At 42.6% G+C, this 24,536-nt stretch overlaps 1 protein-coding gene across 2 annotated transcripts; it reads left to right on the plus strand.

The window, feature by feature from the left end:
• On the plus strand, positions 1 to 21,939 carry LOC102560328 (lysosomal acid lipase/cholesteryl ester hydrolase). Of its 2 annotated transcripts, XM_019484280.2 has the most exons (11): positions 20 to 106; positions 2,890 to 2,953; positions 3,122 to 3,237; positions 3,488 to 3,605; positions 11,017 to 11,215; positions 11,990 to 12,099; positions 13,097 to 13,233; positions 15,996 to 16,142; positions 16,289 to 16,360; positions 19,581 to 19,649; positions 21,175 to 21,939. In XM_019484280.2, exons 3-11 carry the CDS (start codon positions 3,133 to 3,135, stop codon positions 21,409 to 21,411), a joined length of 1,194 nt encoding a protein of 397 aa, XP_019339825.1. In that variant the 5' UTR covers positions 20 to 106; positions 2,890 to 2,953; positions 3,122 to 3,132; the 3' UTR covers positions 21,412 to 21,939. The 2 variants fall into 2 exon arrangements, with proteins under 2 accessions (XP_006269131.2, XP_019339825.1); XM_006269069.3 differs by lacking the exon at positions 2,890 to 2,953 and having other exon boundaries at positions 1 to 106.
• Positions 21,940 to 24,536: the final 2,597 nt, after the last annotated feature.

Below are 24,536 nucleotides of genomic sequence, written 5' to 3' on the forward strand. Positions count from 1 at the left end.
CTCTCCGTTCGGCTTCTGTGTAGTTTTCAGGGTTTGGTATAAATAGTTCAAGTTTCACGCTGAGATGCAGAGAGTCAAACTGGGAGAGAAACAAGAATGCTAAGAGGTATGGAAAGCCTGATTTATGAGGAAAGAAAGAAGTAGCTGGGTTTCTTTCCAAAAGACTGAGGGAGGTATATGTTTTACATAATGTAACAGATAGTTATAAAAAGTATGGCAGTGAGTTGCTCTCATTGCTGCCTGGGTAAAATCAGCTTAATTTGTAGCTAGGAAAATTTCATTAGTTATCGGTAAAATCTTTCTACCTTTAAAGGCAAGAAAGCCTGAAACAGGCTACCTAAAGAGGTTTTGAATGTTTTGAAAAATTTAGAAAACATGTATAAGGAATTGTCCTTGTAGATTTTCTGATAATACACATACAGAAACTATACGGCTTGTTTCCTCTACATTGTTTCATGAGGAATGCTTAAAACAGCATACTGAGGTCAGGTTTACCTGTCTATAATAACTCAGGTTCTCTTTATCCCTGGTTGCAGTGTTGTTTATGCTTTTATCCAATGATTATTCAATGCAAAATGTAAAAACAGTATTGGGGCCACAGTATTGGGGGCTAGGGGCTAGGGGGAGAACCAAAACTCTCTCCCCCTCTTCCTTGTTGGAACACAGAATAACATAACTTCTTGCCTCATGATTCTTTTGCTCCCAGTTGCCCAGTGTCCCAGCTTCAGCAGATTTGGTGGGAAGGTATTGTCAACTTTGCCAGGCTGAAGTCCTGGTGTATTTTGTTGGAAGTGGGAATTGTGGTCTGGGACCTGAGTCTCCTGTTTCCTGGTCACTAAACCGTAGAAAGAAAAGGTTGCATTTAGATGTTTTCTAGAGTAGCCTGTTGCAGCTTTTTTCCACTGTATTAAGGATTCCAATTCTTTCTCCAGAATTAATTCCTTTCTTCTATTTGTCACCCCTTGATCCCAATTTTGTGTCCAGTGGATTTTTTATCACTACAGTAACAAATAAAGCTTCCAAGAAAAAGGATGGCTTTTTGGTGATTGACAAATAAGCTACTTGTAATCACTTTCTCAATTCAGGGTCCATTAAAAATTAAATGATTTATTAAGGAAAATCTCATTTAAACACGTATAAACACAAGGCAGAAAATTTCATGTATTTTCATGTACATCACACTCTTCCAAATAATGCAAGCACTTTGTTTTTGGATAGGTAGAAGAGAAGAAATAGTTCTTTAGTGTTATGACAGGTAGAACAGAGCTTAATCTTCAGATTACTTACTTTCCCTTTCCTGTTCAAGCAAAAGCTACAGTTTTAACTTTTCACAGATGAACTGCCAGCAGCTCTTGATTACTTTGCAAAAGCTGAAACTGTAGTTGCCACTGAAGGCTGGCCTCCGTGGGCAGATACAGAATTTTCAAAAGAGCTAAAATTGTCTGCAAGGCTCTGAAGTAGGAGAAGAAAGACCAGGAGTAGCTATATTTCAAAGTCTGCAGCAAAACTGCTAAAGAAAGGACAGCTTGATTAATGGAACATCAAAACAATTGAGAAGGAGGGAAATTAGATAACACCTGCTGAGTTAAAAGCTATTAGCAAGGTTCAAGTAGATTCTAATGAGCCATGAAGTCAATTGACTCTCTGCCTCAGTAGAAATGCCACTGCTGCTATTCTTGGCAGAAAAATCAGTTTTCCTCCTTACGATGTGTAACCCAGTTCTGGAAGGCTAATTTTTTATGAGAAAGGTGTGTTTGGTATGCAATTAAGTACAATATTTGTTGCTGGATAAAATCAGATGTAGTAAAAATTGCTGCCATTGATAATCCTGGCTGTAACAAGGCTTTTTAAAACTTGACCTGCTCTGCTGATGACCAGTATGTTTAACATCCTGGAAATGAAACTGCATGCCTAGCAAGGTTCAAGTACAATATCTGACACTGCGTTAGTATTGTGTCCATCTTGGATGCTGTCATTCCTGTGGCTGAATCCCTCTAAAGCTCTGTATTGGCTGGTAAGTATATTGATCTCCATTAGGCTGGTAAGCAGTACATTCTTCTATCTGATGGGAAAAGTAGATGCAGAATTCAACTGTTCACAAAAAAGTGGCATGACAGTGTGCTTGATATTTATTATCTTAATTAAAATCAATTTTGGCATGTTTGCCTTTTTTAATCAGGTGACTTAGGATATGATTAATATCTGTATTTATATCTAATTTCTTAGGAACTATGTATAATTTTTTTAAATGCCTTTTACATTCCCCCAATCAGGGGGACTATAAAAATTTGGTGAGATATTTATTCTGGCAGCAATTCTTGTAAACAGATTCTTATGCTGTATCTTGAATGACTCTGAATCAAATTCTCATCTGTTCATTTCTAACTGCTGTAAAGCCTTGTGCAGATGCATAATAGAAATGTTGGTGCACTGAATATATTAAATTAAAAAGTTTCTTCTTTAATAGGCGAAGGTCCAGACCTTCTCCTCTTTGCCATTAGTGCTGTCTTATTAGTATTGTTGCAAGAAGGAAAAGTGAGTAAGGGTATAATTCTGTTACTTAATGGAAAAAAAACCCACCAGAATCCTCTGTGCATTGAGGGAAGAGAGAACATATTATCATTTGAAAGGTACAAAGGAAATGTATTCCACCAATACTTTAGTTGCATAAAATATATGCCTTTCCTTGCTGCTGGAATACATACAAATATATATAATTGTTACTGCTGTAAGGAATGAAGCCAATCAAAACCTGGGTAGCTGAATGAGATCAACCTGAATGAATTTCTGTTTTTTCCAGATGCTATAAAATGATATTATATAGATGTTATAAAAAAAACAGTAGCGCCATTTATTGCAAACATTGTTCTTTATGTTTTGTCTCTGCAGCAACTGAATCTCGAATCATACGAATAATATGGCTGCTTGTTTATGTCCTAGCAACTATAAACTGGTATGATAATAAAGTAGAAGAAGGGAACTCATTTTGCAGTGCTATACTGAATGTAAAATATTATCTCTTAGTAATAACATTAATGGTAGTAACTTATATTAAGTCCAAATTGATAAGACCAGATTTGTCTTTGAACTATACTTTGCCATGTTACACACATTGTTTCAGGGAGACCGAAGATGTGGCTGGCAGTAGCAGTGATGTTTTTGATCCATGGAACCCAATCAGTGCAAGAACCGTTTAAAGAGAAACATAATATTAATCCTGAAGTAGACATGGATATTGTAAGTATGGTTTTAAAGAGAAGGGAAAATCTTTGGAAAACAATTACATGTTCTTGCTAGTTGTTACATAATTAGTTGATTAAATGGATATAACTTGTGTGAATATAACTGCTCGTTAAACCTTGAAAATATGACCTTATTAGGTATTCTTTACAGTTTAAAATGTATGTGTCCAAGTAGCCTAGAAAAGCCTTCAAAACTGAAAGGTTTGACAGTTAGAGAGCAAATCCTTTCATTTTTCTTCTGCCAGATTGAAATGATCACCTACAGAGGATACCCAGCTGAGGAGTATAATGTTGAGACAAAAGATGGCTATATCCTTACTATTCAAAGAATTCCACGTGGGAGAAACAATGCTAATGATATAGGTAAATCATGTGTCTTTATTAAACAAGAGATGTATATCCCTAAATTATTTCTAAAAATCATTTACACTTAGATTACATAAATATGGGAAGGAGCCTTATAAAGGACCTAGGAAATCCATGACTGGTTTCATGGAGGTGGCGCCCAGTTGATGGGGATTCATGGTGTTAGGTTTTCTTTCCACAGCTGACTAAGGCCATGAATAGGTGTTACATTTTAGGAAGCCTGTCTCTCCTCTCAGTACTGTGGGGAGGAGGGAAAGGAAAGTCTCCAGGTTGATCTGGACCAGTGTTGGGAAAGTAGATGAGACTGATTGTATTCAGGCCTTCTATAGATTTTGATGTAGTATTCCAATTGACATTCATTCTAATTAATATTGTATAGTGTCACTAATCTGAAAATACTAGCCAATTGCTTGTCAGGAATGATGGGGGTGGAGCATGCAGGGATAGAGCCCCATGCCCCACCGTCTGGGCCTGCTCACCCTTTAACTCCTTCTGCTTGGGGTCTGGGCCTGCTCCCTCCCTCTCTGCCACAGTGGTGGGGGGGGGGAGGAGTGGGCCTTGGCCTGATGTGGGGGAGGACCAGACCCGAGGGTGGGGAAAAGCTGGGCTGCCACGGCAGGGGGAGTAGCAGGCCCAGGTTGACCTGGCAGCAGTGGGATAATGGGAGGAGTGGGATCAGAGCTGACATGGGGGAGGAATGGGCCCAGGCCTGGGGTGGGGAGGAGGCCTGAGCCCAAGCTGGGGAAGAAGCTAGCCTATTGCAGCAGTTGGAGGGGAGCAGCAGGCCTGGTCTGATGCAGCAACAGCAGGGGGAAGGGAGGAGTGAGCTTCCTTCCCCACTTGGGCCTGGGACCACTCCTCCTCCACCCTCCCTTCTCCCCACCCCATCAGCCAGGAGCCCACTCCTGCCATTCCCATGCTGCTCCCAGGTTGGCCTGGGCCTGTTGCTCCTCCCGCTGTAGTGGGTCAGCTTCTCCCCCAGCTTGGGGTTGGTCCTCCTCACACCTCATGTGAGGCTGGGGTCCACTCCTCCCCTCCCTCCACCACTACCATCACTTTTGCAGCATGTCCGCTATTCCCTGAACCCGTGTTGGGCTTGCTCCTCCCTCCACAGCTGCTGCATCATCCTGCGTTGGGCCCTGCAGGCAGTGACAATGGAAGTGGGGAGGGACAGGGTGAGGCCAGAGCCGTGGCCTTGCCCCCCCATGGTGTCTCAACCCTGCTTCCCCGTGTGCCACCACCGCCATCACCTGCAAGGATTAAGTGGGGGGGGAACGAAGCCAGCTCTGGTGGCTTTGCCCTCGCTTCTGCTTCATCATTGCCACCTGCAGGGAGCAGGGCTGGGGGGTGAAGTCAGTGCTGCTGACCTTGCCCCCTCTGTTCCATCTGCTCCGTTGCCTCCACCTCCAGGAAGCAGCGGGGGGGGATGTGCTGGCCTTGCCCCTCCCCTCTGTTCCCTGTGTCCCCACCATCATGGCGATGCCCCACAGCGCTGCCAGCTCCTGTTCAAACGCTTGGTCACACTCTGATTGGTTGTTTCTCAGCCAATCAGAGCACAAATAAGGTGTTATGGACAGATGGACAGACAGCCAGACAGATTTAGGCTTTTATAATATTAGAATCATTAGAATTAGGGAAACTCTAGTAGATCTGTTTATTGAGCATGTGTTTTGATATAATGAAATATTATATATATTAATTGATAAAGAATATTAAATTAGTATGGGATGTAGATGATGGAAAACAGTGTCAAGCTGAGGGAGGTCCTAGGAAGCAATTATTTACCATAATATTAAAAAGATTTCATTTGTTGTGTCCTTGTTGCTGTTAGGGAGCCAAATCTTAGATGAGTATCTTGTATTTTTTGTCTAACTACAGGTAACCAATGAAGAAAAATGTTATGCATTCAGAAGCTTATCTAACTTTATCTCAACTATGGAATTGGACCAATAAAATAGATCACTCCCCAAAACCCTTTTGCTTTTTAGCATTGTGAATGGTGGCACAGTAGAAAGAATGCATCAGAGATATCTGTTGAGCTAGAAATTATTTTATTAAGGATTTGCTAATTATTTGGTCATAAGGAATCCAGGGGAAAATATAGGAAGCCCACAGGGGATTTGATCCTCTAACACTTACATAAGCATTCCATTATAATTTTGCTAAATTAAGTGTAAATATTACTCAGGATTTTATTATAACACTTGGTTACTATTCATTTTGTTTTGAAGACTCGGATTTGTTTTTAAATTACCCTATTGCTATTTCAAAGGATGAATGTGTCTATGAAACTTGTTTTGACTTTTTTGATGATTGGGGGCTAATTTTTGTTATTTTAAATAATATGATGGTCCATGTCATTTTGTACAAAACTTTCTCTTCATTAGTTCATTGTTTCATGCCTAGTTTCAAGTAACCAGTATTTATTAACAATTAATTAATTAGTAATATAGTAGAGAAATAAATCAAATTACTGACCTTAATTTTAAATAAACATGTTGGCATTTAGATTTTTATAATATTGTGTAGCAAGCACCATGTACTTCATTTAAAGTAGTATATTTAAAGTAGTGCCATGCTAAGTTTTAAGTATTTTCACAGCTTCCTATTCTATAGCTAGATCTAGGAAGAAACACAAAATGAAAAGGAAAGGAGCGAAGGTGGTCTTCTAAAGAAGGCAGCAGGATGGGTAATTGAGTTCAGAAGCTGGAAAGTGTGTTACTATCAGCTTGGTACATATCCTCATAACGAGGAGTTAGAGCTCTTCACTACCAGCATTACTTTCCTTCAGGAATGAATATGGCCCAATCCTGTGCAGTAAAATGTCAAACAGCTCTCGAGATGGGATTTAGCAGCTGCTTTTCCTGAGTTGTCAGGGAAGGTTCCAACTCCTGTCCACCTGCTCAATAAAAAGTGTGCAAATCAGATCAAATTGGGTCTACTGATAGGTACTTAACAATTGTACAGAATTCAAGAGACTCACTGTACTATTCTTACTGCTGAATAAATTAGTCTGGGTGCAGTGTCATTTGAACAAGACAATACTACTTATAGTTCAGGGGCCATACCAACAAAGCTACTTTGGTTCAAATTTTGCACGGGGCTGCCTTGAGACAACATCATACTACACCAAGCTACAGACTTTTGAGTCAGAAAGAAGTGGAGGGGGCATTCTATAAGCAAATGAGAAAACTATCAAAAAATTGTGAGTTGGTACTAATGTAGGACTGTAACTTTCCAAATATCTGCTTGGTGAATAATACAGCAAAATGCCAAATGTCAGGCAAATTTCTATGTGAAGGACAACGCTATTCCAGATACGTGAGGATGTGACTAGAGGATCTTCTGTCTTGAATGTTGTTTCGACTACTGGAGAAGAACTGGTTGATGATGTGAAGGGGAAGGGAAACTAGGAAGGAAGGAAGCGATCATGATAGGATAAAATTTATAATTCAAAAACAGGGAAGGATAAGGTTAACAGAACTAAGGCACTGGATTTCAAAAGTGTGGATTTCAACTGACTCAGGGAAATAGTAGGTAAGGCTTGATGGGAGGATGGACTAAAGACTAAAGGGATCGAGGAGGGCTGTATTTTCTAAAGAGCACAAAAATGAAAGCACAAAAAGAAGCTATTCTGACACAATGATCTCCTGCTGTTATTCTTGCACGGCCAGTGTGGTGGCATTGAATTGAGATATTTCTGGGAAGGGAAGCAAAGGACAAGAAGAAGGCATTCTACAAAGACACTGGTCAGAAAAGAAGGACCAGAAAACAAAAAGAAAAGATGTGTAGGTCCACTGCTAAATAGGGTTGGGTGAGCTATTAACAGATGATGCATAAATGGCAGAGGTGCCTGACATCTGTTTTGTCTTCATGTTGTTGTTTTTTTAAGGTGCAACCAGACAGATGAAAAAATTATGTTGATAAGGAAAGAAAAGGCTGAGGGTTGTGAGAAAAAAGAGCATCAGAAAACTTCTAGTTAGTTTCTTACAGCAGTTGGGTCTTACAAACTTCATCCTGGGGAACTGAAGGAATTGGTAGAGAGGATCTATGAGCTCTTGGCAGTAATATTTACAATGCCTCCCATTTCAAAAAAGCAAAAATGAGAACCTGGGGAATTATAGACTTATTTCAATACCTGGGAAGTTACTATAGTAAATTATAAAGAAATCACTGTGTAAGTGTCTGGGGGAGGAAAGGCTGATTATGAGCCTTTGTTCAAAACATGCCAAAGAAACTTCATCTCCTTCTTTGACAAAATCACTAGGTGGGAGGATGAACGGAATAAAATGGACATAGTGTGTTTAGACTTAAAAAAGGCTTTTGATAATCTCCTTTTTGTAAGCAAATTGGAGAAACATGGGCTTGATACAATTATTAAAAGGTGGATATTGACTCGGTAACAACAAGCAAAGGATAAATATAAATATACCAGTATTGGAATGGCAAGAGATGTCTGTCTTGAGTCTCATTGTACTTAATGTGTTTATTAACCATTTGAATGAGCAAACCTGCAGATGATACAAGTACCCCGGAGGACATGAATAGAATTAAGAGGGATCTTGAGAGATTGGCAAAGTGGGCTTAGACAACAGGATGAGGCTCAACCCAGAGGAATGCAAGTTTCTACACATGGAGAGAATTATCAAAAAGCACAAATATGGAATTGGAGGTACCTGGCTGGGTGGCAGCACTGCTGAGAAAGATCAACAGGAATCACCTATGTGATGCACCTGTAAAGAAAGCAAATGCAATTTTGTGCTACATCAGCCGGAGTATTAGGCATAAGGCATGGAAGATGATAGTGCTGGTTTGATTTCACCTAGAATATTGTGCATAGTTCTGGGTTCTGCATTTTTAAAAGGATGCAGATAAGTTAGAGAGATTCCAAGATAAAAATGCCAAAGTAGTTGGAGGGCAAGCTGCATAAGCAGAGCTTGAGAGAACTAAGCACGTTTAGAGTGCAGAAAAGGTGATTAGTGGGAGACGAGATAGCAAACTAATAACACTACAGTGGTGAGACACTAAAAGCAGGGGGACAAGGGCATTATATCTGCCACAGGTTATGGTATTTCTAGTATTTTACAGCTTTGCAACACAATTGTTTGTTTAATTTCAGGAATACTTTAGACAATCACTAAGGCTGTGCAAAGCTTTGGTAATTGATTTGATTTGGAGGAGAGTTGGCCTGATTTGGGGACCAATCTCCAAATCCGAATTGAATCGGGAGACCAAGTAAAAGCTCCAAATCTATTCAAAGCATCCAAATTTATTTGGAAAAGCTTTGGAAAAAGATTTGGCCGATTTGGAGATTCAGCCATAGATTAAACAGACAGCTGACAGCTGCCTCCAACTGGTAAATCTGTTGGAGTTGGGGGAGTGGGGAGGGAAGTGGTATGGGGAAGGGAGGGATTGGGGCTGGAGCTGGCCACTGGGGTGGGGGGTACGTTACTCAGGAAGGAGGGTGGGGGTGGGTGTGAGATGTTGGCACAGCAGTGCTGGGAGTGGGGGCTTTGTCCTGCTGCTGCTTGCTCAGCTTGGGTGGGGGGGTGGGATGCAAGTGCTGGTGGAAGGGGCAAGTGTCAGCAGGGCATATCCCCCACTCCCAGCGTTGCTGTGCCCACATCCCATGTCTCCCATGCTGGCTGGCAAGCGGTGACAGGGCAGAGCCCCCGCTCCCAGTGCTGATGCACCTGCATCAGCGCTGGGAGTGGGGGCTATGTCTTACTATCACCCAGAGTGAGCTGTGCCTGCATTGTACCCCCGTGCCGGCTGGGCAAGTGGCATCAAGGCAGAGCCCCTGTGGCTCCCCCCGCTGGGGCATAGGCAGGCCCAACCAGGGGAGCCATTGGAGAAGCCCCCATGGCTGTGCTGCCTGGCCCCATCCCCTGCCCACCCCCAGCCTAGTTCTGGCACTTAAAAAAAAAAGCCTGCACTCACCAGCTCTGCTAGTGATGATTGGCACCTCTGAGGGCTCATAGCAGAGCACCCCTGTGCAGCCTGGGGCAGTGGGAGAAAGCAGGGGTCACCCCCACTGCCTGGCACCCATGCTGCAACTGCCCCACGGTGCGGGTACAGCTTGGCTTGGCAGGGAGCTGTGTACTGCCTGGGAGCTGGGGCTGCTGGGGCTGAGGATCTGCTGGGATCTGGCTGATGTGTGGAGCTGCCCCAGCTACCTGATGAACCAGGGGCTGGGGAATATAACTGGGGGCAGGGGAATTGAACAGGGAGCTGGAGAATTGAACCAGTTCAAATCCCCAGCCCACGGCTTGATTCCCCAGTTCCATTAAATTCCACAGCCCTGCGTTCAATTCCCCATCCCCCAGTTCAGTTCCCCAGCTCCCTGTTCAATTCCCCAGCTCTCTGTTTGATTTGCCTGGGAGCTGGGGCTGCTCCATGTGTCAGCCAGAGCCTGGCAGCCCTCAGCCCCCGTAGCCCCAACTCCCAGACAGTGCATGGTGCCAAACCGAGCCACACTGCACCTGTGCCATGGGGCAGTTGCCATGCAGGTGACAGGCAGGGGGGTGATCCCTGCTGCCCCCACTGCCCTGTGCTGCATAGGGGGACTCTACCATGATTGCCCAGAGGCCCCTGACTGACACTGCCAGAACCAGTGAGTGCAGGGCTTTTTTTTTTTTAAAGTGTTGGGACTAGGGTGTACCAGGTAGGGGATGGGGCTGGGCAGGGCAGACTGGGGAGATATAGGCCCAGCTGGAGGAGCCACAGGAAAACCTGCAGTCGCCTGGCTATGCCTGCCTCTCCCTGGCCAATCAGAATCACTGAATCTCTCCGAATCAGCGCTGAATCTTCCAAAGCTGATTTGGCCGAATTGATTCAGGACAGTGATCTGAATCTCTGAATTGAATCACTGTCCTCTGAATCAACCAAATACAAATTGAATACTTCCCTATTCACACAGGCCTAACAAATACCTGTCTGCAACAGTTTGGATAGGGATGATCCTATGGCTTCTAATTTCAGTAATGTAGATTTTAAGAAAAACTTCCTTACTCTTTGAACAATGCGGTAGTCAAACAGTCTTCCCAGGAAAGTTGTGGAACCTTCTTCACTGGAGGTTTTCAGGAAGAAGCTGGTAAGCATTGGTCAGGAGGGATTGAGAGTAGCATTCCTGCATTGCTACTGGGGATTTAGACCAGATAGCCCTTGAAATCCCTTCCAACTTCACATTCTACAATTCAGAAATGGCTGCCACATGCTGCTTCTGGTTCTGGCTGGATTACTTCATTTTCCTCATCCATGCACATTACTTTGGAATTATTAAGGAGGGCTGCGTTATGAAAAGTGTTGGAAACTGCTGCTCTAAAGTGCACAACTTTCAGCAGAAATGTTGACTGTCAGTTATTTAGATCACTGGTTTGGTGGAATAGTCAATGTATCTCTCTTTCAGGTCCAAAGCCTGTTGTGTTTCTGCAGCATGGTTTGCTTACAGATGCCAGCAACTGGATTACTAATATGCCTGACAATAGCCTAGGCTTCCTTCTAGCAGATGCTGGCTATGATGTTTGGATGGGAAATAGCAGAGGGAATACCTGGTCTAGACAACATAAAACCCTTTCCGTGGACCACGAGGCATTCTGGGCTTTCAGGTGAATTGTAACATTTGGAAAAATGGTGAACTTGTCTAGTGTTTTCACAGCACCATTTTTAAACATAAGTTTTGTAACGTTATAAAGAAATAAAGTATGAATTAGATCAAAAATACTAAAAGATCTCCATTAATTTTGGGTGCACAATTGTTTAACTAGGTTTTCATCAGAATATCTCCATGCTTCACTGACATTAATGTGCTAAGCAACTCAGAAAATCAGATCCTCACTGCAGTAAATTCGGCCCCAGCAATTTACAGAGACCTTCCTTATTTATACAGGCATCATACCTGTTGCTTTGTAGATTTCAAAAGTTTTATCTTGAGCTGAAATGAGTTATTAACAGATTGAAGTGCACCTATCAATGGACATAAAGGTTTAAATATAGCCATGCTAAAATATCCAGCACCTATCCATGAACATTAGCATTGTCATAAAGGCTATGATTGATTATACCTAGATTCAGCTTACTGAGATACGAAAGGCATTTATCTAAAACAAGGGATTTTTATTTTTTTCTTTAATTTGGGTTATCATTCTTATCGACTGAGGTAGCTAAAGTATAGCTTGAACAAGATGTCTTATCTCAATTTGCAGCCCAATGTGAATGGGGCTAAAAGCCACGTTTTCTGTCCATTTGAGGGGAAAAAAATAAAGCCTTGGAGTGATATGACACAGGTTGTTTGTTTTGTAATTTGAGGACTTTTGCTGTTTAAATATAGACTTCTTACTTTATTAGACATCTAATATAAATGTCTACTTTTTCTTTTGTAGCTATGATGAAATGGCTAAGTATGACCTTCCAGCAGTGATAAATTTCATTGTGCAGAAAACTGGACAAGAGAAACTGTATTATGTTGGCCATTCCCAAGGCACCACTATAGGCAAGTTGAAGGGAAAAGAAAGTATCGATGCTAAGTTAGATTGTTCCTCTGACCTCCAGACACCTTTTTTCAGGAAATATTATGTATGACCATAGGAGAAATATTCACAGAAGTGTCATGTCCTAGTGACTGTGCCATTTGAAAGCCAGCCCATATGCACTTAAAGACACTATGGCATTTAGACTCTGTTTTTGGGCCCAATAACACTAGAAAAAGATGGTATCTTTAAACTGTAAGCTGAGCAAACTCACTTATACTTTAAAACTCTAGGTTAGGGTAGGCAAATTATATTTGAACATGCTAGGTTCATCTTGGCCAAGTAACATGTAGGTCATACAAATTATTGCCATCTACTTTAGTGATTAGAGTTGCATCCTAGTGTCCACAGTTCTAGAAAACCCTCGTATTTCCCTTATCAGGGAGAGTTCCCTAGAAACTGAGTGAATGAATCTGTTGATGCAGGATGACATACTCATCCCTGTAATGTTGCATGGATTCTGCAATGGTATTAGAAGAAGCAACAATTTATTGTTAGTGCCCAAATAAGAAATTTTGGAAATAAGAAAGAACATCTAAATGGGAAAGTCTCAGTTTAATACCTGTGACCAATGAATAGATAGAGTGCTACTTTCAAACTAACAAAAAAATGTCCAAGACCATCATTCAGTACGTAAACCACAAGCCCTAAACTTTGTTCCAGATAAGTTCCCTTTCAAGAAAGCTTCAGATTGGAAGTATCATCTCAGTCTTGGCACTTCCACCTGTCACAAAACTGGGCACTCCAGTGGGAAACTGCTAATGCAGCTAGGCAATGTTTAAATTGTGAATGCCTTGTATTCTGTTTTTTTTATTTTTTCCCCCAGTTGACTACAATTCCTCCAGCTGACCAGTAATTCTGCATATTCTCTTTTCCTTAAGATTTTAAAAATAGTTCTCATAAAATCTAAATGTCGTGCCTGATATTTTTGAAATAGTGAATTGTTTCTTCTTTCTCTAGCTTTTATAGCCTTTTCAACTATGCCGCAGCTGGCCAGAAGAATCAAAGTGTTCTTTGCCTTAGCTCCAGTAGCCAGAACCAAATATATTAAAACTCCCCTGTTAAAGCTTGCATTACTCCCTGATGTAACTATCAAGGTATGTCAGTCCTTCAGACGAATTAAGCCCTGACTAACAAATTCTTACCATACAGACTCTAAAAATAGTTAGTTTGGAACTGCTGAAACTAGGTAACAAAGCTATTTTTTGGAATGCCTGAAGATTTTGTGTGCTATTTGCACTACTGTTAAAAGGAAGTAGATGACTCGCTAACCTTTGCATAATGTCCTGCAATTTACCCTTTAAAATATTTTAGCCAAAACAGGAAAACAAACATTATAGAGGCGTGGGCAAACTTCCATCTTATGGCACTATTCAGAAAGGATATGCATAAAGAAGCATCACATGTACATCACTTAATCAATAGTTAAGGAAAAGTAAATCAAGGGTTTCTGTTTATTTTGTCTCATAAAACAAAAAATGGAATATTCAGTTAAACTGAAAGAACTAAAAATGAGGTAAACTTAGTGGGATTCAGAAAAAGAATTAGACAAAGATTCAGATTCAGATAAAGAACATATCCCATTACACTAGAATGCGTACAAAAGAGAGACTATGCACCTTAGTACTTTGGGACATAAATAAACTTTGGGCATATCTACACAAGACTCTTTATGGTACAGTTGACTAACTGAGTGTGCAGTAAATCATTACTGTCTACATCTGCTGATACTGCACAGTCCATTAGTCAACTGCATTGACTATGGCAATGACTGTGCAATAGCCCATGTGTAGACAGCTGACTGGGAGCAAACTTGGTTGTGGTCAGCTCAGGCAGCATGGGGTTGGAGAACAATTCCCTCCCCCAGGAGCCGCCTGGTGCTGGGGAGGGGCACCAAGCTCAGAGCCCAGGCTGGGACTATGTCTTCCTCCCCTGGCAGCAGGCAGGTCCCGGTCCTGGCTCTACAATTAGAGTGGGGACTGGTAGACTGCTCCCTGCCCCCAGGAACTGTCTGCTGCCAAGGTGGGCTTTGAGTGCAGTGCCTGGCTAGAACAATGTCCCCTGCCCTGGCAGCAGGCAGCTCTTGGCCCCAGCTCTACAGTTGGAGCAGGGGGCTGATCAGCGTGGGGAGTGGATCCATCTCTGCCCTCCCACACCCCATCCCGTTGCTGTAGGGCTCCTGGCTCCCCACTGGAGCAGGGAGCTCAGCAATGGCAGGACTGGGGTAGTAAGAGAGGTGCAGTTAGCAGCAAGCTCCCATCTGGATGGGGGAATCTCTGCCAAGCCTGGCAGCCAGGAGCTGTCCCATTTGTGGGGAAAGCTAATAGGGCTGTGCAAAATGGCACCATTCTGTTTTGCCTTGAGTTTTGATGGTTCGATGGAACAGTGTTTCTTCTTGAATTTCATTTCTCGTCTTGAGCCATCTAGTGCGGGGGGTCGGGGATGCAGCCTGGCCAGGTTGCCACGTCACCCCCTACTAAATCTTGAGCTGGGGATGAAAAGTCATCCCGCTGGACGAACTTCCCACACCCAGCCTACGGTCAAAATGTTTCGACTTTCAAAACGTTTCAACCAGCCTCGTTTTGTTTCAAGGCTATTTTGAGGGCTTTTGTTTTGTTTCAATTTTGCTGTTTTGACCTTAAAACAGTGTCAAAACAAAACCGCTGGTGAAATTTCGCACAGCCCTAATAGCTACCAGTAAACCCCCAGCTAGCTTCCCTGGCTTGGCAGGGAATCCCTGCTAGCTGTCCCACTGGCAGCTTGGGACAGGGAGTTGGGAAGAGTCCCCTCCCCTGCAGCTCTTTCCCAGCCCCATGACTTGATTGGGTGATTGGGATAAGGGGCTGGGAAAGAGCTGTGGGAAGAGGGACTCTTCTGAGCCCCCTGCCCCAATCATCCTATTGGGGCAGGGGGCTGGGAAACAGCTGTAGGAGGGGTGCAGCTCAGAGTTGGCTGGGACCTACCTGAGATGGGAACAGGTCTCAGCAAGTCAAGGGGAAACTCCACTAGGTACAGAGCTTGTTCCTATGTACATGGGGTGGGAGAACTCTGTAGCAGCAGCTCTCCTGCCCTGTGCACATCAGGACCCCTCCCAATGTGTATGGGATCAGGAGTCTGCTGTCTTCTGGCCCTGTGCTCCCTGCCGGCTCTTGGGCTAGCACCCAGGAGGAGCTTAGAACTCCCTCTGGCTGCTTCAGATGGGCGAAGCAGGGTGGGAGTAGCCCAGTCTGGGCTCCCAAGAACTCCCAGCGATGTGCTTCCCAGTAGGGTTAGTGCACTGTATTTTTATTGCACAGGAGGCCTATTTCAAATTATGTGCATGTGCAGACGTACCCCTTGAGTGCCTAGGCTAGAAGCAAACCTCCATTCCACACCCTAATTGGAATTTTATTCCACACTTCTCCATTATTGGACATTTTGTACTTACCTAAGCAGCATTTTGTACTTACCTAAGCAGCATATAATACAACATAGACAGGACACCAAGCAGGCTAGACCACTGGTATGATCTGGTATGTCAATGTGTAGTTTCCTAAAACTTAGCTAAATGATAGGTGAGGTAAAGGATAATTTTTCAATCATATCTGAAGAGTGTCAAAGCCAAAAAGAAGAAAAATTATTTAGTCTATATAGTGGATGAAAGCAGAAAGAATGAACTGAAAATTTTAGTTCTTAATAGTTAGGAACATCAACATGGAGAACATTTTTCCCAAGAGGTTCAATCCCCTTCAGTTAATATATCTAAATATGCATTCAGCACAAAATTGAAATACATTTTAGTAAGAAGTTTTGTAGTGGTAGATAGAAAGAAAAAAATCATTTTTTATATCTAATTATATTATTTTGTTTACTTGTACAGGAGCTTTTTGGCAAGAAAGAATTCTTACCGAGCACTTTTTTTGGTCAAGTGATTTCTGTTTCACTTTGCAGCCAGCCCAGGTTTGTCAAGTTGTGCAGCAATGTCATGTTTGTACTGGCTGGGTTTAATCCAGACAATTTAAATTTGGTAAGTATAAATCTACAAAGGATCCCTGAGTATCTTATTATATGTAATATTTATGAAATTGTCTGCATAAAATTGTCTATAAAGTAAGTAGATGGAATCACTTCCTCATATATTACTTAATTTGAAATGTAAATATTTTTTTTCAGAGTCGAGTGGATGTATATACTGCACATGCCCCAGCTGGAACGTCAGTGCAAAATATGATCCATTGGAAACAGGTAATTCTTCTGACACAAGTTGCCTTGCATTTATAATGTAACATTTGTACACAGCATTAAAAACTAATTTTGGTCAGCTCTGAGCATTAGTCAGGAATAAATGTTAATGTTTAGAGCAGATTAGAGCAAATGTTAATGTTTAGAGCAGTTTATAGTAATCCTGATAGCATTTCCCAAGCTACATTTCCACATCCTTTAACACAGTTTATTTAGCATCTTTTGCAAAGCAGATACCTTAGTAATGGTATGTATCTGAAGCATCCAACAATATCAAAGGACATTATGGTTACCATTTTTTGCTAATCATCTTGCAAGTTGGTATCCAACTGCAACCCATTCTCAGGATCTAGTGTAATGTAGAAATGACAAATGACTTAAAAAGACCTCAAAAGATCATACCCTTACTTTGGGTCAAGTTCAAGTATACATAGATCAGCCCTGACAGATATATAACCTGTTCTTTAAACCTACAATTTCTAGCAATACTACAACCAGCCTGTGCTTCTCTACTCTTCATAATGAAAAAGCTTCTTCTAATGTGTAATTATTCCAATTACATTCTGCCTAAACCTTAAGAGGAGTGGAGAACATTTGATTACTGTCTGTTTTATAATATCATTAAACATACTGAAAGTCTGTTAACTTGTCCCCTTCAATCTTCTCTCTTCCAAGATAAACTATTCCATTTTCTTCTTCACTGCAGCATACAGGATGTTCCATAAACACTTATCATCTTGGATGTTCTCCTGTAGACTTCTCTAAAGGCACAGAGGGAACTTGAGAACTCTCTTCCATTAGAGTTTTTAGCTAGAACAAGCAAACCATAGGACAGGACCTAAACACTAGCATAATCTTGCACTGATTAGTTACCTCCTATCCCTCCCTACTCCCTTCCACTGGAGCCTATACTAAACCATGGTTCTGCAAATAGAACATAGTCCTGCAGTTAAATAGTGTGCAGTAACTACGTGCAACACAGTTCTTAGTACACCACATAATGACATTTGCCTGTTTTTGCAGGATTACATTGTTGTTTCACATTTAATTTGCCAGCCACTGTAAACTGCAGGTCTTTTCCAATAGTACACCTGCCTACCCAGTTATTCCCTATTATGTCTTTATTTTTTTTATTTTACTTCCACATGCAGAGGGTTGTATTTGTTTTATTGAATCATCTTATTGATTTATCAAGAAGAGCTTGAATTCTAACTCTGCCCCAGCTAGGTCCACACCTTGTCCACACATTTTATAAGTGTGATCTCTATCCATTTATCTAATCCATTAATGAAAGTATGGAATGCTGTATATTGCTTTGCAGGCCCAAGAGAGACTCCTATGGAACTCCATTTGATCCATCCTGCCACTTTGACAATGAACCATTGCTATCTATTCTTTGAAGGTGGTTATTCAACCACATGTTCACCCAATTTATAATAATTTTACTAGACCATATTTCATAGTTTGCTTGTGGCAAAGTGTAACAGGACACCCCCCTAGGGTGGCCACCCTAGTCCTGTCCTGCTCACGCTGCAGCCCCTCACAAGGTCTCAAACTCCTGCCTTGCCTACCATAACTTGATTTTAAAGAAAATGAATGGAGGCTGCCCTCAGAGGCTGGGGAGATTGGGGTGCTCTCTCGCTATACTTGTTTCTTTTCTCAGGGTCACCTTGGCCTAATTCAGTTTCTGACCCTGCTATCCACATTCTTGCAGCATTGGGACTCTGATCTTCCTGGCCCTAACCAGCTTAAGTGGTAAATTTGTGGCCTCCATCCTCCGCTACAACCACACCTATGCTTCATGGATGTTATTCTGTCCACTGTTTCAGTCTTCCTCTAGAGGCCTCAGCCCTCTCTGTGTCTTTATGCCACTTGGCCTTGCCTCAGTTCCTCCAGCCCCCCAGAGCAGGCAAGTTGACTTACGGTCCCTTCCAGCCCCGTAGCGTAGGCAATACTGCTCACAGTTCTTCCTACCCCTCCTGGCACAGGCAAATCTGGTCTGTCCCTCCTTACCCCCCCCAGCCCAAGCAAGGATGTTCACAGTCCTTCCCAGCCCACCAGTGCAGGCAAGGCTGCTCACTGCCCCTCCCCATTGCAATGGTGTGCCTGGCCCAAGTGAGGCCACCTTTAGTTCAGCCCAGCTCCAAGGGTGTCCTTGACTCAGGGCAAGGCAGTTTTTAGTGTAGCCCAACACCACCGTGGCATCAATGACTCAGAGCAAGGCTTCCCTCTCTATGTCTCTCTCAGTATGTCAGTCCTTGGCCATCTAGTTGTGCTTAGCTCTGCCATTCCCTGACTTTGTAAGGGTTTCTATCCCCAGCCTCTAAACAGGTGCCACTCTGGCAACCCATGGCCTCCTATCCACACGTTTTTGCCATATGCCATCCTCTGGTGTTACTCTGTGTAACTATGGCACCCTGTTAATTCCCCTTCAGGGCTTACTAGGATTGCTACCAGTCCTATGCTGTAGGTGTTACCTCTTGCAGCTTTCCCATGTATCAGTGCTGTCTGGGCTTCTCTCTGTTGCCACCCAGGCTAGCAAGAGTTCTGTCTACAAGAGAAGTCAGGACCAGACTAAGTTCTCTGGCTCAAAAATGATGGTTTTAGTACACTAGGGCTCCGCCCTTCCAGGTCACATGGCTGAGCGCTGAGCCTGCCCTCAGGTGCTGCAGTTCAGACCTGAGATGCAGCCACTGCCTCATCCCATGCTGCTCTAATCACTGCTCATGCGTTTCTCTTGCTGCATATTGCTCTGCAACTGTCCCCAGCCCAGTGATACAACACTGGTTTCCTATTTCTACTTTTCCTATTTCTCAAATAGCAGGGATAATGGCTCTTTGCAACAGAAGACCTTGTGCAATTGTGTGAAAACAACAGAACTTTTGTCTCTGTATCATATTGCTGTAACGATGTGGTGTAGAATAAGTAGGATATAATCCTTTTGTTTATACGCCCTGCCTTGGATCCAGCCTATCCAGTTAGAGACCACAAATCTACTACCACATCCATTTTATTTCAAAGTGCATATGATAATATTCTTTTCCTCTGATGTCTTTCTTTATTTTGTCCCTCATTCATTTAAAGCAGGAAGTATGATTTGCCTCTAAATCAGGGAGAAAATATGTTAATGTTCTAGAGTTTATTAATGAGCTAGCTTTGCTCTCCAGGATTCGATTTGTTCAACACAACATCATGCATTTTATTTTTTTAATGTTTTCTGCAGGGTATTCGAAGTGGGGTACTGAAAGCTTATGATGGGGGAATACTGTATAACTTGGTGCACTATAAGCAGGTGAGCTACTTCTAATGGTGGTGAATTAATTCTACCTCTAAAACATTTCTCTCTTTAAACTCATATGAGTTTTTAAGAGAGAATTGATCCCACAGCTCTCAATGCATTTAACATTAGATAGTCACAAAACAAATGTAGTCCTGGCAGCAGCAACTGAAAGCCACATCTGCCAACCCCCAGCAACACAAGATCAAGGGGCAGGCTCCCTTTTACTTGTCACCAGCACTATTTCTGACTTTTATGTTAGACATTCATTGGTTAATGAAAGAGAATCAACTGTGGTGGCTGGAATGAAATAAGGACTTCTCTTCAGCTTGGAGTCTACAGCTACTAGGCTCCCTCTTACTTGTTCTTTTTCTGGCCACATCAATCTTCTACTCTTGGCTTCTCGCTGGATAACATTCAGCAGCAGTGAGGAGTATACTCTCCTAGCCTGGTGGGTAGGGTGTTTTCCTTGGAAGTGGAAGATGTAGACTAAAAATCTTTTGAGACAAGGAGAGCTTGGAATCCATGTTTCCCACTTCCTACATGAGTACTCCAATCCCTAAGTCAATGGGTAAAAGATGAACATCACCCCAATCTTTGAACTGAATTTAATGGTGAAACATCCGGGGACCTGTCTGAAGGCTTAAGCAGAGCTCAGGTGCCTCTCAGCAGCAATTAGATTTGTAGCAGGGCTTAGGAGAAAGTTAAGTTCCTTAAGGCACCCTAATACTCCACCTGAATCTTTTCTGAGCATGTACAGAAGCCCTAATGTCTACAGGGGAGTCTAATGGAGGTATCTAGTCAGTTTTGTAGCAGCTGCTACAGAGCTGGTTTAAATTGTTCTGTGGTGCTTAGACACGTCAACTCTGCTTAAGTCCCATTGAGGTGCTTAAGGAATCATTTTGAATCCTTCTTTCCTTGACCATTTTAACTGAAAGAATGACAGTGGACACCTTTCCTGGAAATTAAGAAACCGAGCACTATAGACCAAGCTGATGTAAAAATATTGCAATACTGAGATAAAGCAGACCTCCACATATTTTAAATATAGTTATCGTTAATAGCTCATTCTTCTTTTCAAACTATTTGCAGCTAACCAGAGAGAGAGAGAAAGGGTAGGTGCTCAGGGAAGATGGATGTGGTAAAGAGATTAAAGGGAAAACTCTAGATACAATTGAAACAAATAGCAGGGATAGTGCTTGAGTATTTCTTGTCTGCTTTTTACCTGTTGAGTGAATAGGTGAGATAGTTAATTTTTCATTAAAATACAGTAATGCACTGAACCAAATGTATAATTAATGTTTGATTCACGTCATAGGATTCATTGTAAACCCTCTCTATAAAACAATTAATATGTTGTATATAAGGAAGAACTGTGACACACACACATTTTATTTGAATGAGTATATACAATCAGGAAATACAATACATATAGGAAATTGAAAGGATGTTCTGTACTTAAAATATACTTTTAGCCTTTCAACATATATATTGTTCTCCCTTTCAAATTTGTTTTCTTTTTATGCAATCTTTTTGAAAGAAAATTCCATTCATCTACGAAGTAGCAGATATGAATGTACCAACTGCGATATGGAGTGGTGGTAATGACTGGCTTTCCACTCCTAGAGAAGTTGCCCGTTTACGCCCAGAAATCAAGAATCTAGTTTATGACAAGTTTATTCCTAGCTGGAACCATCTGGATTTTCTCTGGGGTCTTGATGCTCCTAAGCTCATGTATAAGGAGATGATCGACTTGATGAAGAAGAATCCATTATGACAATATTAATGTGGTATCAAACATTTGATTAATTTCTGTCAATTATTAAAAAATGAATTACAAAATGTTTTAGGTGCAACTGTTTAAGTTCTTTGGTTCTGCTGAATTATAATTATCTTTAACAAAAATGTGATATTGAAACAGCAGCACAAATGTGTCTTGAAGACAGGGTGTTTTGTGATATCTTTTATTGGATGAAATGTATGATTGTGAGTGAGACAAGATGAGCTTTGGGGCCTTTCTCAAGTCTTCCTCACCTCTCACACATTTCTTGGACTATCATGGCTATGAAAACACTCTCATCCTAAAGATAAACAATGTATGCAGTATACAAAAAAGGAAATCCTTTGGTTTCTGAAGCATGTGCTATGCTTTACAGCTCAAATTTATCATGTATCTCCAAGATCATTCCATGCAATTGGCATCTGGTGAGCTCTTTCTGAATATTGAGGATTTCAACATTTAATCTGCTTTCATACTTGAATTCTTTAAAAATCTAATAAAATTTCTGAAGATGAGCAAAACCTATCTTTATATGTCTGTCTTGTGTCATAGGTAGGGACCTATCCAAATTGCGGCAAGATGAAGGGATTTTCACTGGCTGTTCATAGTGTGTGGAGCCAATTTCACTGTCTTTCGGTAGCGAGCCTTTCAGCTGATTGGCCAATGGGCCCCAGTGGCCCTGCCTCTCACCGCTGATTGACCAACAGGCCCATTACTCATTTTCAGACTGCCTCATTGAATCTGGCTTCTTAAAAGATGGCAGCAAAACCCCTTTGCCTTCCTAACTGGCGCCTTCACTGAGTCAATGTCACTAGCTCAGCCTCTTAGTAGCCTTCTCTCAAACCATGTGCTCTATGGTTACATGGATTACTGCGCTTTCTTTGTTTTCTGGCAACCTTTTATTTTTTTTTGGGTGGGGGGGGCAATACCAGGCAAAATTAAGGGAAATGCCATTTTTTGTAGCAGTCACGGAAACTGCCTTTTTTGTGGTTTCTTTGAAAACTGTGAAATCACAATTTAAGAAGGTCCCTAGTCTGACGTCTTTTTTTCTGCCCAAGTGTCTTCACCTCTATGCCATTGCAAACCATAAGCACGCCTGCAAATGAACAGAAAAGGCTACAGCATCTTTTAGATCTTGAATACCAGGGACTATTTGCTTTTGGTCACGCTAAGCCATTAGGCTCACCTCCCATACAGGGCAATGGAGGAGATGCCCTGTCACAAAAGTAGCCTGAGGGCACTTGGGGGGGGGCTGTCGCAGACCTGCTGCTTTCCTTGCCTCTGTTTAATTTATGTACATACCCTAATAGAGGCAAGGAACCATGGCATTCAGAAACTATGTATTACATTAGATTTTCCTGTAATAAACGTGGCTTACAAAGCAACTTCTATTATCATAAAATCATAGAGAAAGAGTTAACAAGGGTCTGAAGACCCACTTAACCCCACTCCATAGCAGGTGGTTTCTGGCATAGAACAGAGGAACAAAAGGAGTGGACTATAGGAAGATGAACTGCTGTGTGACAGAAGCTTTAGTCACAGCTAGGACTCAGAGACTGCTTGCCACCTATGTAAGCCTCCTTCTAGACTGCACAAACAGGCCTCTAGTGATTGGCTAAACGAATCTGTTTCAAGACAGATTCTGTGTGGGAGGTTGGGGTCTTGCTAAGCAATCTTATCCTTGTTTTTTTTTGGTTTGTTTTGTTTTTTAACATTAACATCCCTTATCCTATCTAAGTCAGATGGGTGGCAAATTGGCTACAGGGCCACACCCTGAGAGTGGTGGTAGACGGGTCATTTTTGACCTGGACGGATGTGGGCAGTGGAGTCCCCCAGGACTTGGTCCTTGGGCCTGTACTGTTTAACATGTTTATCAGCGACTTGGACAAGGGGTTGAAAAGCACCTTGTTCAAATTCGCGGACCACACTAAGATGAGGGGACAGGTGGGCATGCTAGAAGGGAGGGACAGGCTACAACTAGATCTGGACAGGTTATAGGGGTGGGTGGATGAGAGTAGGATGGGATTCAGTACTGACAAGTGCAGGGCACTGCACCTAGGTAGAAAGAACCAGCAGCATACCTACAGGCTGGGGAACTCCCTTCTTGTCAGCACAGAGGCAGAAAGGGATCTTGCAGTCATTATTGATTCCAAGATGAACATAGGCCACCAAGGGTTCCTGGCAAAGGCTAACCACACCTTGTCATGCATCCACAGATGCATCACAAGCAGGTCCAAGGAGGTGATCCTCTCCCTCCCCCTATGCGAGATTGGTCAAGCTGCATTTGGAGTACTGCGTCCAGTTCTGGGCTCCACACTTCAGGGTGGATGTGGACAGCATTGAGAGGGTCCAGAGGAGGGCCACTCGCATGATCAGGGGGCAGCAGGGCAGGCTGTACGAGGAGAAGCTATGGGACTTGAACCTGTTCAGCCTCCACAAGAGAAGGCTGAGAGGGCATCTAGTGACAGTCTACAAACTAGTCAGGGGGGACCAGCAGGCATTGGGAGAGTCCCTGTTCCCCCGAGCACTCCCGGGAGTTACAAGAAACAATGGACACAAGATAGTGGAGGGTAGTTTCAGGCTAGACATTTGGAGGCGCTATATCACTGTCAGGGAGGCTAGGACCTGGAACCAAATTCCAAAAGAAGTGGTGCTGGCTCCTACCCAGGGGGTCTTTAAAAAAAGGCTGGATGAACATCTGGCCGGGGTCGTTTGACCCCAGTACTCTTTCCTGCCAAAGCAGGGGGTTAGACTAGATGATCTCCTTAGGTCCCAGTGGGGAATGGGAGAGGCCCTGTTCCCCCAAGCACTACCTGGAGTAACTAGGAATAATGTCCACAAGTTTATTGAGAGTAGGTTCAGGCTAGACATCAGGAGGTACTACACAATCAAGGGCAGCTAGGAGCTGGAACCAACTTCCAAGGGAAGTGGTGCTCACTTCTACCTTGGGGGTCTTCAAAAGGAGGCTAGATAATCTCCTAGCCAGGGTCATTTGACCCCAGCATTCTTTCCTGCCCATGGCTGGGGATTGGACTTGATGATCTGCTCAGATCCCATCCAACCCTATCAACTATGAAACTACCGTAGCCATTGGGCACTGGCTGTCCCCTGTCCCCCTTCAC

This window comes from Alligator mississippiensis, chromosome 6, assembly GCF_030867095.1.
Source record: "Alligator mississippiensis isolate rAllMis1 chromosome 6, rAllMis1, whole genome shotgun sequence".
Lineage (NCBI taxonomy): Eukaryota > Metazoa > Chordata > Crocodylia > Alligatoridae > Alligator > Alligator mississippiensis.